Genomic DNA, 14,440 nt, shown 5'->3' with positions numbered 1-14,440 from the left:
TGCTGGCGACAGTTTGGCGCGAATTTGACGCGGCTGCCACCTACAGAAATTCCGACTTCTAACCTTTCAACTTTGTACTAAAACTATGCAAAAGATCTCTGTCATTGAATGTTCATTTAATGAAAGATTTTGAACAGTAGTCTTATGACAAGTCAAGTGCTTGCTGTAAAACTTCTTCTTGAGAGCCGAGAAATTAAGTCTTGTTCTGTCTTGAGTTTAAAAAACACACCGAAATGTCTCTGTCAAGGAATCAGTGCTACTGGAGTCGGATTGTTTCGCTCATCAGAACATAAACACTGCCCCTGCGAAGGTCAGAGGCTTAAGCTCTTTGAAATTCAGTAACTTTTTTTTACTCGCCGAAAACCATTTAAGCTTATAAGAAGCTTATACAAATCGCTCTATTGTCAGTTTGTTTCTGCTCGTGCCCAAATATTTGTTGTGTAATAAAGAAAATAAGAATATGTCTGCTTGGTCAGAATCTCTTTCATATTCTTAACCGCTCGCCGTGCTTGCTTGTAAGATACCAATGTAAGCATTCGACATGGAATCAAAGAGCCCGCGCTGCATACTTCTATACGATTCTTCGTGAACTCCGCCGCCCGGCAGGAGACCGGCCAAAGCTAAAGGTGAATGAATAAATCTAATTTAAAAGTATTAAAATCGGAACAGGGCGGCTGAAACAATAAATTGTTCTAATTTTGGCCATGGGAGTAATCCGTTTACCAACTTGATCTCTACCTGCGCCCTTCATCTTTTCAATGGTATAGTGGAGACACTCCTACGCTATTTGGTTTATGCGGAAATGCTTTGAAAGAACAGCATTTCCAATTTTATTTAGAAGGGATGAAAATAATGTTATTGGCTGATTTGGTGCTATTTTAGTTACCGATGGACCTACAGTTATATTGGAGGTGTGGGTGGGAGGGTATTGAAAATTTGCGGGTTTAGCTCCGAAGTTATCTCCGTCTGTGTTAAAAATAACGAATTTTTTCGCTATTATTTGATGCAAGAAGTCCTATTTCTCCAAAACCAAAAACAGATTGAGCCCGAATGAAGGCACAAGGACATTGATTTTACTCCCTACTTTAGTCCCCTGCGAATACGATAGGGTATTTTCTTTCATCTGGTCTCGTGTTTAGTCTGGAATAAGGCATGACTCATCATCTTTCGTTATATCCTGCCGTTGTCGCCTAAGTGTGGCATTTATAGACCACCTTGACGTACTTTCTACTCTTGATATTCCCCTTGGACATAAATAAAACATTGATTTTTTAAAAGAAATAGTTGAATACTTTCATTTCTGATTTTTAGTTTTCATCGACTCGAAGATATAGCGCAGTAAGTGAGAAGCGTTCGAAGGTTTAGCACTAGTGGGTTTTTTTTTTTTTTTTACTTTCCAGGTATGCAAAAAATGCCCATCCGTTGCGAAACACAAACCCTCGTGAAAATCAGTCGTGAACGTTTTCTTTCTATTTGGCATATAAAAGAAAACAACCTCGAGTTATTTTGGAATGAGTTAGCTATATCACACGACATTAGCTTTGTTTAGTCTCAGTGGGCACAGACCTATTTAAAATTCCAGAAACGTACCTCCCCTCACGTAGTCCATGTGAGTATGCTGTATTTATTTCTGTCTTGCTTAAAGAACTTGAAAGACTAAATGTAAACAAATGGTCAAGAAAGCCCGACGATTGCAATACCTTTAGTCAGGCTTTGATTGATATCAATGGGTCAGCGTGTATTTAAAGAAAAGCTCTGCTCAAGGCGACATTAAAACATCAATTAAAATTGCACCTGAGGCGCTATAATGTGACCGAATGATTCCCTGCTATAACAGACTCACATGTGAGATTAGGTGTGGAGAATAATCCGTGACGATCTTTCGGTGTGTCAAGTCATACCTACTCTATTGAGGACTATTCAGCCAGGTTTGGTTGCTCGAAGCAAGATTATGTTAATCTTGGCTTAGCGTCAATTTGAATTTCACTTTTGTATTTTTTTCAGTGAGGTTCTCCGAGCTATTTATTTTCTTTGTCCTTAAGTTTTCACTTTGTTTTAAGTCAAAAAGCACAAAGCGTTAGCAGTGTGAAATGCCGGCTTTCATAGAAACCTCTGTTCAGATTTTGACTGTTAATCCTGGATCGGATTACGGTGAATCGGCTTTGAAACAACGTGGTCCATGCAGTGGAAGCGTTTTGCTTCATCAAACTGTGGTCAAACTTCCCGTAAGCTTTGGATAGTTCAATAATACAGATTGATTTCGTTACCAGTTCGCTTACGGTAGGTTTATTTTACTGTGAACCAACTAAAGTGGACCTCGAAGGAAATTGTCGCGATTGTCGTGGAGGTGTCCTTTATAAGAGGTTACAAATGAAAAGCTGTCTTAAAAGAAACAACAGGATCAGTGTACGAGTTTCTGATGAAGGGCGTTGTCTTTCGGGTGTATCCGGGCGTACGTTACCGAAGATTAGGCTGTATTATCTGATGACTATCTTCCATGACAAGATGATTTTTACGTCGCTAAAATACTGGCTCACACAAAATGACATCACTTCATCCCGGCCAACACCTGAAACACTTTCATTGCGAGTCTTGAAGTCCTTTTCAGTCTCGGCTGCCTTTTACCTCGCCCGATCGCTTAACATTTCCTTAGTTTTGGGCCTTAAGTCTGGAAAATTTTGTTTTATATTTATATTTCAAATTTTGGTGTCTGGTATTGGCTGAGTTACTCTCTAAAAATTGGATTGCGTACCGACGGACGCTTGTTCTTTTTGACCACGGCAAGGCCCTATGGACTATAAACACTTCCGACGGTTTGAGGAGTCCGTTCTCGAAACATCCGATTTAGGGCTCCTGATATTCAATCATTTCTTGTGCTCTCGGAAACTTTCACTCATGTATCTAACATTCTATGGAAACACGAGAAATGCATCCCGTTTCTATATTATTGAATGACAATAAAAACTGAATTTAGAACAAAACAGAGACATTGTGAACTCCCCTTGGTTTGTATGAGGAGGAAACTTTACGAAATTTAGGATAAATACAACGGGAAAGAAAAAAAGAACATTTCAGTACTTCTCCTATTTCTATAACTTACAGTTGGAATTAAATAAATAAAAAATAAATTACAATATTTAGAGAGGAAGCCACATCGACCCTAGCTGCTTTTCATGCAGGTCCTCTATCCTGGTCGAATTGGAATTTGGAGATGTTGGTTTTTGTGGACGGAGGAAAACCGGAGAACCCAGAGAAAAACCCTCGGAGCAAGGCAAGAACCAACAACAAACTCAACCCACATGCAATTGAAAGTTCTATCGCGTGCGACGGACCTTCACACGACGTTTTTTGTTTCTTCCTTTTCTGGATTTTATCATGTACAGGAAACTGTTAAAGTCAAGATTCCTTGAGGATTCGAGTGTGTTCCGCGATCATCAAAGAATAATTGATATTAATTCAGTTATAAGTGCCGTGGAAATACTTTTTCACAAGGAAGTCGCTCCTACCGCCGGTTCACGGAGATTAAAATGCTGCGTAATGGTCCTTTGTGCCGCAGTCATTAATATTTGGCGCTCGGATCACGACATCTCCTCTTATATTCCGCTAATTCACCTTTGAGAACTGCCGCCATGTCACGAAAACACGCCTTGCCTTGTTAACTAAATTGCTTTCATGGGATAAAGTGCTTTTTCCCTTGATTTGCTTTTTACTCCCACTGTAAGTGTGTTTTTCTTTCCGACAATGCAGAGGGAGAAAAGCAATAGTTAAACATACGCACTGACCGCCCATGACCTCCGTTTGCCCGCCTTCTTAGCGACCATTAAAAATAACCATCTGCATTTAAATGAAATCTTGAGTGTGTTATTCCTTGAGGCGGTTTTTAGGCGGCGTTTGCTTTCAATGGAGCACGCAAACGACTTTCTGCGGTCGTTCAGAAGCAGAGGTTTAATTTTCAAGCCAGTTAGACCCGAGGTAATTTGGCATTGCCTTGGATAAAGCTGCTGTGTAATTTAGAGTACCGTGAGACGGGCGTATGAAATCCTTGACTGAGCTTTTGTGTACAGCACAGGTTATAGTTTAAAGTTTGTGTCGATATAGTCTCTTGCGGCGAAGGAAAACAAAGCTAACGGCGGACACCCGGTGCATTAAAGATATTGGACGTGAAATGGTGGTGGTTTTGTTGTTTTTCAGGAAGCAATTATTGATTAATTGCTGTAGCCCGCTGAAGTGTTTCGTGTCGTTTTCTCCAACAAGTGCTCCGAGGTTTTGTGGACCGGTGCATTGAAAGACCTTGATCAGGTTATTTAGACGGTTCTAGTGAGTCTAGTGATGCAGAATGGTCTTAAAATCTAATGAAATTCCAGATAATGGGCTGAAGTAGTAAAAATGGTTACGACGGGATTGATTGAGAAAAAAACACTTGCCTTCTGTTATTTTCGGTCAATTTAAACGAGAACGTTTTAGTGATATTTGTTCCGTCTTCATTCGTTTGAATTCAAAAATATATTTTCTTTTCATGCTTTGTACATTGTATTTTTTTACTCCGCTCAACCAGAGTTTGGAGTCAGTCTGATGTAATGAGGTGTTTTTGATATGCTTAATGCGAGGTAACAAAAGGGGAGAAAATAGACGACTTCTTGACAGATTTTCAGAGAGGACAATTTGAAAACCAGTCGATTGCCTGAGTTTTTGATAACCTTTTCATGACATCTTCGTTGGCGAGGAATCCTGGGTGTGGTTTGGAGGTGGTATTGAGCTTGTGTGTCAGTAAGTGGATCATGATCTAGATTCACCCAATCATGCAGATCTGCATCTCTTTCCCGAATTCTATTTTCCAAATCTAAAATGCGATTTCAATTTGTAGTGGATTTGTCGAATTTGTCGGATTTAAAAGGCGTACCTCACGGTCTGCGCATCTTGAAAAGTTAAGCCTAAATTTTCCAGGCTTGTTGTTTGTAATCCGTGTTAATCTTCTCCATCCTTAACCGACCTTGTTCCTTTAAGGTTTATTATTATCTCTTTGGTGTTTTTCTATCTTAGTAAACTGCTATTTTCAGGTTTCCTTGAATTCAAAGATAATTTTTGTACGTGGCCAAAATAACTCAAAATACCGTGACTAATCCAGATTAGTCATATCTGTTCTGTTTTGCATTGGACCTCACACATTGAAAGCTTTCACATGATTTAGAGCAAAACAAAAATATTTTCTTAGTTCTGTTTTGGTTATTAAACTGGCGAAGATATTTAGAGTTAAAGTGTACTTTTCTCAATAAGGCAGAATTTCAAAACTTGCTTGACCTAAGTAAATATACGCGACATGTTTGGGGTGTTGTTGTATAGTATCGAGCGCGCTTCAGTCCACTCTTATAGGTTTTCGTCTTATGCAAATATCACACCTTCTGAACAGTTTATTTATTCATGATCATTATTCTGCGCTGCTTTTAAATTTGTGAGCTCGCTACAAGCCCGCTTTTTTGCTGTTTCATCCTCTCGCCCCTCCCTTGTGGAAAAAGCTCGGAACTTGTGCAGTTAGCCACCCCTTCCCATCCCTGTGAAAGTAGGCGGGACAGTCTATGTAACGCAGTGTTTTCTTTGCTGTGATTATCAGGTTGTGGTTGACGCTTTTAACGGACACTTTGCCTCTGTTGGAACATAAAGAGGTAAGGATGCTCGTTTCTATGCTCAAGCAAATAGAACTTCTGTAAACATTGATTTAACTACCCTATCTCCCTAATGACGTAGAGAAAAGAGAGAGTATAAAAAGGTTGACGAAAAAGCTAGAGTTTGGGATCACAATTAGTTAGGCTGAAACAATCTCCCATCTCCACACGTGGCGTGAGTCGTGACGCAGTGATTCACTTGGAAGAAACGTTGCGTGACAGCTTAGAAGTATAAGACTTAAATGGGAGGAGCACAGTGGACTTCATTATCCTCTTCCCATTAAATCTGATTTGAAGATTACTTGACGAGCCTCAGGAGCATCTGTGACTTCAGATCGAAGGTCAAACTCTTCCAAGGATATTTATAGCAAGTAAGGTGAATTTTGTAAGGTGATCATCTTTTTTTCTGCCTTCCTTGCCCAGGTCATCTTTTCCAGCTCACAGACATATGAATTAATGCACTGTTTAGAGGAAATAAGGCTCTCATTCAGAACCAAGGAGTACCTGGAACATCCTGACCGGGCGCCCGCCGAGGAGCCTTTATTGAGGACCTTGAGTCAGGGCCCTGGACTGAAGTCAGCTAAAAGCACAAAGGTGATTATTTCCCTTTTTCATGACCCTGTATGTTTTTGCTCATGGATTGCCCTGCCTGTCTGTAGTCGTGACTTGCTAACAGTCATGTCTCATTCTCACTCTTACCATCACATTAACGCCTCTAGTTATGATTTTAACGAGTTTTTCCAGTCTCTTCTTTCGCTCTGCGAAAGAAATGTTGCTTTTGCTCATGCTGGCTCCCGGTGCGAAAATTTCTACGCCGGCTCGGGTTTGGTTTGACGTTGTGCTACCTGGCAAGTTCGCTGACACAATTTTGGTGGGCTCAGTATGCTCTACACCTGTTTTTGTTTGTGTCTTTTTGGGGGGGAGGGGGTGGTGCTGTGGGTGGCGTCGAAGTGGCGATCCATGACAATCCTTAGTTCGACATCTGAATTCTCCTTACTGACTGCCACAGTGTTCTTTACATGTCACTTCTGAGAAATTGATGATTCATCAAGGCAATTTCTTCCAGTTGACTGATGATTCTCTTTTTTCGTATCGCCCATCTGCTTCAGTGAAAAGTGTCGATCGTAATGTTCTTTGGCGCTGGATGTATTGCGCAAAGAGACAAAACGTGACAGACAATTGAGCTTCGATTGTCTGTCACTTTTCGGAAATTTGGCATTTTCAATCGGTTTTCGTTCGACGAAAAAACCGGATTGCTCGAGTCCTGCTAGTTTTCAGTTGTTGATTGAGATTATTTGTTTCATCTGACCAGTTCTCCAACCTGTCAATACCTGTTTCCATTGTCAATTATTGTGTTTGTTTAACGTTCTGATGTGTTGATCGTTTGTAGGTAACTTGGTCTCTTTGGTCGTGTCTCAGATGTTGCAGGCACTAACATTTCAAATATGATAACAATTAAAAAGCGATATTTAAACATTCTTTTGGTGTCAACACTCCCAAAGTTTCTTCTTGTGTATATGATTGTGCATTTATCGCTGACAAAATGTTTCAATATGAAAAGTCTGTTAATTAAACAAATATCTTGGAGATAAAAAAACAGCGATGCAGAGATCTAAGAAAAAATGATTCTGCACTTGGGAAAACAAGTGTTTTTCAGCGCGTAGTTAGTACATGCATCTCGAAGAAACTTGTGACGAGAGATGCTTAATTTGTTTGGCGAATTAATTTTATTCCACCTGTTCATGCAAGCAACAGACTCGAACGGGCAGAAAGTCAAGCGAAAAATCTTGCCATAACAACTTCTTTTTACTGTCGCTTGTTTCTTCACTGAGCAAATCAGTTATAGTTGCGACTGAGGCTAGATTCTTGTTCTTTAATGAATATTGTAAGATCTTGTCGCTACGGCAAAAGGAAAAACGCCTAGGTAACGGTGAATTCCCTCGGGTTCTCAGCCGAAAAGCAGCGAACTCTTTTTAATAAGATCTGCTGACGACACAAATATTCACGACTAAGGGACTGAGGCAGCGTCCACTCTACGCCAAAGGAATTTGAAAACGCAGCTTTATTTCTATGGTTTGGCCTAACGTCCACCCTAATCCGTCACGAAAACGGAGGTTTTTGAAAACGCAGCTTTTCGAAATCGATCGCGTGACGATAATCGTGTGATTTCCCTGACCGACTTTTCCTCAAACACAAATCCAGAATGACCGGTGTTATAGTTGCGTTTTTAAATTCCTACGGTGTTGTGTGGACTGGGCCTGTAGGATCCTTTAATGGTCTCTACACATTTCGTTGACTACTTGATGGGTGAATGTTGAAATTTTATCTTAGACTATGTGATCGTTCCCTTAGTTCTTTTAATGTTTTCAGTACAGATGTTTTTAATTTTCTCGCAAATTCTGCGTTGGAAAGCGCTCAGTTAACGAATGCCTATTCTCTTAATTTGCCACGATCCATGGCCGGCGACTGGCAGTAGGAAGTAGTTAATTCGCATATCGCTCTCCAGCCTGGCTTGTGTGTAGCTTCTCTGCTAATGCACCAGAACTGGATGATGTCCAACTTCCGTGCATTTAGCGTTGTCGCACGTGCTTCTTGTCGAGATGTTGTCATGATATTGGCTCGTGCGTTCCATACCTGTTGCCTCGGGTGATCACTTTTCTTCAGCTGTGTCGCTTCAATTGAGCCGGCGAGAGAATATCATCCTATGTAAAAAAAAAAAAAGTAGAAAGATAACACGGAGTTGTAAAGGTTTCCTCTAATTTTCCGATCACGTTTTCTTTTTCTTTTGTCGATTTAGCATTATACGGACTCTGTAATACCTGTTGAAATGATTTAATTGACAGATACTTTTGAAACACCTCTAGACTTATATACGTGCATACTGTATAGTGGGAAACGTGCATGGCGTATAGTGGAAAACGCTTGTTAGAGGTCAGGCCTAAGAACAGGGCACGAAACAGTGCAGATTGAAGTGAAGTATGACACGTCTTGTGAAAATACAGTCTGGAATTAAATGAGCGAAATGGAAGCGACCGCAAAAGGAAATAAAAATGGGCGCTGTCGGTTTTCTTGGCTTCTTTTTCTTTCTTTTTTTTTTTTTGTCATCTTTTTGCTTGCTACTATTCACTAAATTTCCCCTCCCTCGATCAGGCTATTGAAAATCAGGGAATTTGTTGACAAGTTTTTTAAACAATGAACTGAAACGTTTTTATTTTTTTGCCTTGGCACACCAGACGTGCCCCTGTCCACAGGTGACTGGTTATATTTCAATTCACCGCACCGTTAAGTAAATGCAAGCATTTCTTTCCTTTGATAGACTGAACATTGGGGACCACTTGTTAACCCTTGCAAAATGGTTCGGGAAACCCTTTGTAGTAATAGTTTTTAATAACACTCTGCACTGTGAAGTGTCTTTCAGAAACCTTTCTAAAACTTTTATTAGAAAACCATTTGAAAACATCTGCCTCGGAAACCTTTTAAAGACTCCTTCGACGAAAACCTTACGAATTCTAAGTGAGGAAACCATTTTAAACCTCTTCAGAAAACCTTTTTATAGTAACCGGCATTCTTTAAAGGAAACCTGTTATCCCATTCTTTGGGGAAACCTTTTAAAGACTTCTTGTATTAAAGGAAACCCGGCTTCGTTTAAGTAAACCGGTCTTTTAACGTCTCTTTTTGGAGTCTTTTTCAAGTCATTTGATAACAGCAGTCTTGTAGAACTCAAGTAAAATTCCTTGTTTATCTTTTTTTCCTTATTCGCCTTGCGTCAGATGTTAAATTTATCACCAGCTTTCAAGAATGTCCTTCAAAGAAACCGCCATCCTTAACACAGAAATAAATTTTTCATGTGCATGTAGTTATTTCGCAGCAAGTCGATAAGCGGTGTTGTACTCAGCAATGCAAGGCGCTGGGCCGTAAACGGTCACCGACCTAAACAAATTCCTGCCGCCCTCCGTTCCAAAATAAGCGCCCCGCCTTGGAGTCTTTAGAAACTTATTGTCCAGTGGACGCGCAAAAAATCTAATTAATACTTGCATTATTTTCCCGAGGCCACATGTGCCGTTCCAATTCTGGCAATTAAAGTTAAGTTTTGTCGGAGTTTTCTTTGATGAATTATTGAGTTAGGTTCCCCGCTGAAGACCTCACTGACTGTTTCTTTCGCACGTCCTGGCGAAGCGAAACTGATGCGTTTATTCTGGGAAAGTGGTGACAAACAATTTATAATTTAGACTATCGTCAAACTATGGACATCTAAGAAACGCGCTAATACTCTTGTTGTAAAAAATACTCAAAACAGACTGAAAGGCATGAATGAGGAAGAAAAAAGAGTTGCTAGAACTGCAATGAAATGTTGTGTACGTTAACTTTTGAGTGAAAATGGCGACCTCCCTTTAAAGCCTCGTTTGCCCGCTATTTTGGCTGTCTGTTCGCATATTTTTCTTGAATTTTTTTTCATCCGACCTTCCTGTTTCTTTTGCATTAAGTAGTTCCTGCTTTGAAATCACATAGTTTATGGTTGTGAAGACGGGGGGCTGAATTTGGCGCGAATTGTTTATATCAACATTTAACATCGATATGATGTCTTTGTATTCCCACTGTCGGTGCGCTCTTGCTGAAATATGTTTCTAATTAGTCTCGATCTTCGAGATCAGAAAAAAATATTGAAACTGAAGTCTCGTGTTTGGTCTTGTTAAAAAGCAAAGAAACTAAACAAACTCGGCGGTACTCCTCTGTTTTTAAATTATGTTTACTTTCGATGTCTCGTAACGCTTGAACCAGAAGGGTTTGTTTTCTTTGTGGTGTTTTCAGTTTCGATTAAATGTTCTCGAAGCAGTCATCAGAAGCACTCTTCTCCTGTCTCAGCGGTGTGAAAGTCCGTCGGGCCCTTTGTTTTTCTTGCGCGAACTTTCTTTTTATCCTTGTTTGTGTTGGTCGCTATGTGTTTTGAAACGGACATTAATAAGTTTTAGTCTGGGCTTATCCTTTCGAAAGGCCAACGGTGAATTATCAGTAACACTTTTGTTTAAGCCGATCAAAGGTAGCCGGTACAGGGGCACGTGCAGTCGCAGATTCCTCTAGCCTGTAGATTTTCGTACTTTTGTACTCTCTGTTTCTGCCGGAAGCAGGAGAAATCCTGACAGGTTAATAAATACTTTAATGATTAGGTATCGCCTTCAAATTAACTCAGCGAGATTCTCGTGCTCTTTAAGGTATGTTTTGCGGCTTGGTTATCTTCAAAGTTGTGATAGGGCCGATAAACTCGTCCGCCATATCGCGTGCCTCTTCTGTTGAGTTGATCCCTTGGGAATCCGCGAGACTCGAAAACTCCGCCAGGGCCTGGAAAGGAGACTCTCCCCCAAACAACACTCTCCTTTTCCTTTGGTAGAAAGAACCGAGCTGTACACCTTTCTTGTCCTACTGCCACCTTACTTGTCTCCAGCCCACCGCTCACTGTAGTGGGCTGAAACCTTCGGTGATTGTTTTTTCAGTGTCTCCTCCTGCACGTGCGTGAAAACGCATTGCTCTGTTGTCTGAAGTAAATTGCCTCCCATCCGGAAGTGTGCGGCCTGATTAGTACTAAGCTTGTAACAGAGGTCTCAATGTTTGTTACTCATACTCTCTCGGTCGTTATACCGAGTTACGGTCTTGTTTAAGCTACTTTTTCCGCCCTTCTAATATCGAGTATCAATTTCTGTAGTCTGCCGGCCGGGGAGCACCGCAAAAGACCGTCTGGGAAGATGGTTAACCAGTTAGCCACCAATATCACCGCTATCAGCGCCAAATTCAATATTTATCTTTCAGATTTGAATATTTTCGATCACGAATTTAGAGGTAAAAAATAGTCTGCGGCACCTTTTATTCGCCCCTCTTGACTGCAAATCGCATTTTCGCAATCCAGAGTGAGGAAAAAAAAACACTAACTATGTAAGCCTAACAATATTCTCCTCCCTCCCTCAAAATGACTAATGAAAGGAACTCACGCGTTTTATTTCGGGAGAAAAGTGATCAGAGAAAAACCCTTCCTTAATTTTAGTGCTCAGAAAATGTCACCGAGTCGAAAGTTCACAAAGGGTTGGATTCTTTACTATCGATGTAAACTCCAAACTCACCGGTGATGAAGCCAGTAGATGCCAAATATGACAATCGGCTTCCGTCTGACATCGTTTTGGAAGGAATACACGTAATGCGGAGAGGCTAGAGAAATGGTTGATCAAACAACACAGGCAGATTTCAGTTCACGCAAAGCTTTCTTTTTCTGATCTTGATTTACAGACTATGAACTTTTTCCAATTTTCCTTGTATCATTTGAGCGTTAATAATTACGTACGTTCCCCGCAGTCTGCAAGCGTGGAAAAGGACAATACTAGCACAAACTTTAACAGGCCTTTAACAGGTTTTAGTTTCCGTGTGAACGCGTTGCCGGCGTTGCGGGAGAGTTTATAGTGATCCGCGTGCTTTCGGTTCGACAGGAATGTAATGTGAAGTCATTATGTGGGGCTTACAAAATTTCCTTAAGATCAAAACAATAGCTCAGGAAGGTCCAAAAATGCTAAAGAGGTAACATGACATCCCGCAAAGGCTCAAGATGGGGAGATTTATGATATTCAAAGAAGTCGGAAGCCAAATTAACGTCAAATGATGTGCGTTACGCTTTCTTCCCGCAAATTGGAATCCATTTTGCTTCTCGCCATCCATTGGTATCCTCACTTCTTAATGGGTTCTTACCATTTTTCGAGTACTTTTCTACAAAATCAAACTCTTATTTCTGGAATTCCTATCATTACTGCGTGTTTTTGAGCTTCTTGAAGTCATGCTAAAAATAGCTGACCTTGCCTGTTCTTCATAGAGTACCTCTGGATTTAGGATTATTGGAAAGACACTTTCGTGCACCGCCGGCTTCTCGGTAAGTGTTTACGTTTCGGTAGACTACGGAAGCCTGGCAGACGTGTGTTATGAGGCCGTGACCTACACTTGTTGCACAGAAAAAGAGACGCATATCGATGAATCGGTGTTAGAGTATTTTTAGAGAGGCACTTGCAAGAATTCGCTCTGTGTGACGTGTTAGACTTTGTTCTGACGTCGTTTTAAAGTGCTAATCGTCTACAGCACGTCAGTAAATCATCCATTGACGCTCTCTGCACTTAAACCGTTGAACTTGGTCCAGGTTTTTGAAGAGTTCCACTTACGCTGCGTTCGTCGATGTCACGATAATTTGCTCTGTTTGCACGAAACGTCGCTAAGATCTAAAGTGCAAATGGTTTGATCGAGATTAGAGTGTTTCATGTTGATACTGTTCTTTACTCGCATACAATTCGTTACAAGGCACTGGGTCCCAATAAACTTCTTCCGCCTACTTGCTTTGTGCCGGGCGTTCTTCAGTTCTAAGATTCCCGCATTATTCAGCTAGGTTTCATTCAGTGATGCTTACATGACGTGTGTACTCTCGATGGCTCCTTGTTCCCGTCTGTTGTTGTTTTGTGGTTATTGCGCCGGAAACAGGTCCCGCTTTAAGCTTTATAGTATAGGTTTTGCCGTTTCGTTTTGCAAGACACTAGTCTCGCAATACCTCCCTCTGCTGAGGTGCAAATGATACCGGTCAATTCAGTGTTCAATTAAACAAAAGGTTGGGAGGAAAGGAGTGATAACCCCAGTTGCTTCTTGATAACGCAGAAACCTTCAATAGACGTTGGCCCTCATGGGCCAGTAGAACTTGAGAAAAAGGTGTATTTTGTTGTATTACTCAACACCTTACATGAACCAATTTCTCCCCAGGCACAACAAGACGAAGAGAGAGACAAGATCGACCTGATCCGCTTGGCACTGGCGCGCAATCTGTCAAGGACTATTTTATGAGGCTGGTGTTTAAGCAAGGACTGAAGAACTCATAAAAATATCAACTCGAAGATGAATCTCTGCGTTTAGAAACGCAATGGCGAAGTGAATTTTTTGCCACTTCTATCGAAATCTGGCCACCTGGCTTGCGAGGCATTCCGGGGAAACTCAGCGGGTCAACCCGAAACTGACATCGCTTTGAGCAAGAGGAGTTTTTCCAATCTCAGTTGATAGTGATATAAAAATAGTCAGTGGAATGACGCTTGTGTATATTTTGTACGTAGGTATGTATTGCTTAACAATAAACAACATGCATTTCTGAAATTTTCTACCCACTGATTTTTGTACTCGAGTTAATCTTGTCCACGCATAATTTCATAATAAAATGAAATATACCCCGAATTTCCGGATATATGAAACTTTTCTGTGCTTTAGCCGCTCACTCGCCGCTGTGTTACTCGCTTTTCAGGAAAGACTTTTCGTCGTTTCATTTGTAAATTTTTCAGTGCGGATTTCACCTATTCCTTGACAACCTTTACAGGTGAGGCCACCAAATGCGCTCTGCAGAAATCCGTGCGCACAAAACATGGACTTTGGCATAGAGTTCTTATCTTGCGCTATTCATTTCCAAAGATACTCTTCCGCAACGAAAGGGAATTCGCTAGAGGCATTAGAAAACTGACCCGGCAAAGAAATTGTCCCATTCGTTTCTGTCAAGTCACCTTCCCCAGTCGATCACGATCGTGATGTCGTTGAAATGGCTTAGAGATTCAGATATAAAAAGGAAACCATTTACTCTCCATATGTAGCAATACAAGACAAAACGTAATGAAGGAATTGAAAATATTGTTATCAAACAGTGTGAAAAAATAGCCGTTGTCGTTCTATAAATTGGCATTATGAAATTTTAACAACTTAGGAATCTTTCTTAGGCTAAAGTTAGACGA

At 40.7% G+C, this 14,440-nt stretch overlaps 1 protein-coding gene across 1 annotated transcript in view; it reads left to right on the top strand.

The window, feature by feature from the left end:
• Positions 1-13,817, top strand: part of LOC110044640 (nuclear pore complex protein Nup85-like) — a 58,023-nt gene extending 44,206 nt beyond the window's left edge. Inside the window, exons 23-25 of the mRNA XM_089289832.1 lie at positions 5,609-5,660; positions 6,084-6,254; positions 13,434-13,817. Coding sequence (XP_089145958.1) covers positions 5,609-5,660; positions 6,084-6,254; positions 13,434-13,514 — 304 coding nt within the window. The 3' untranslated portion in view covers positions 13,515-13,817. The remainder of the gene's footprint in view (positions 1-5,608; positions 5,661-6,083; positions 6,255-13,433) is intronic.
• Positions 13,818-14,440: the final 623 nt, after the last annotated feature.

This window comes from Orbicella faveolata, unplaced genomic scaffold, assembly GCF_042242905.1.
Source record: "Orbicella faveolata isolate gen_17 unplaced genomic scaffold, um_ofav_v1 contig_2, whole genome shotgun sequence".
Lineage (NCBI taxonomy): Eukaryota > Metazoa > Cnidaria > Anthozoa > Scleractinia > Merulinidae > Orbicella > Orbicella faveolata.
The sequence above is the reverse complement of the archived record's forward strand: the minus strand, read 5'-3'. Positions and strand labels throughout refer to the sequence as shown.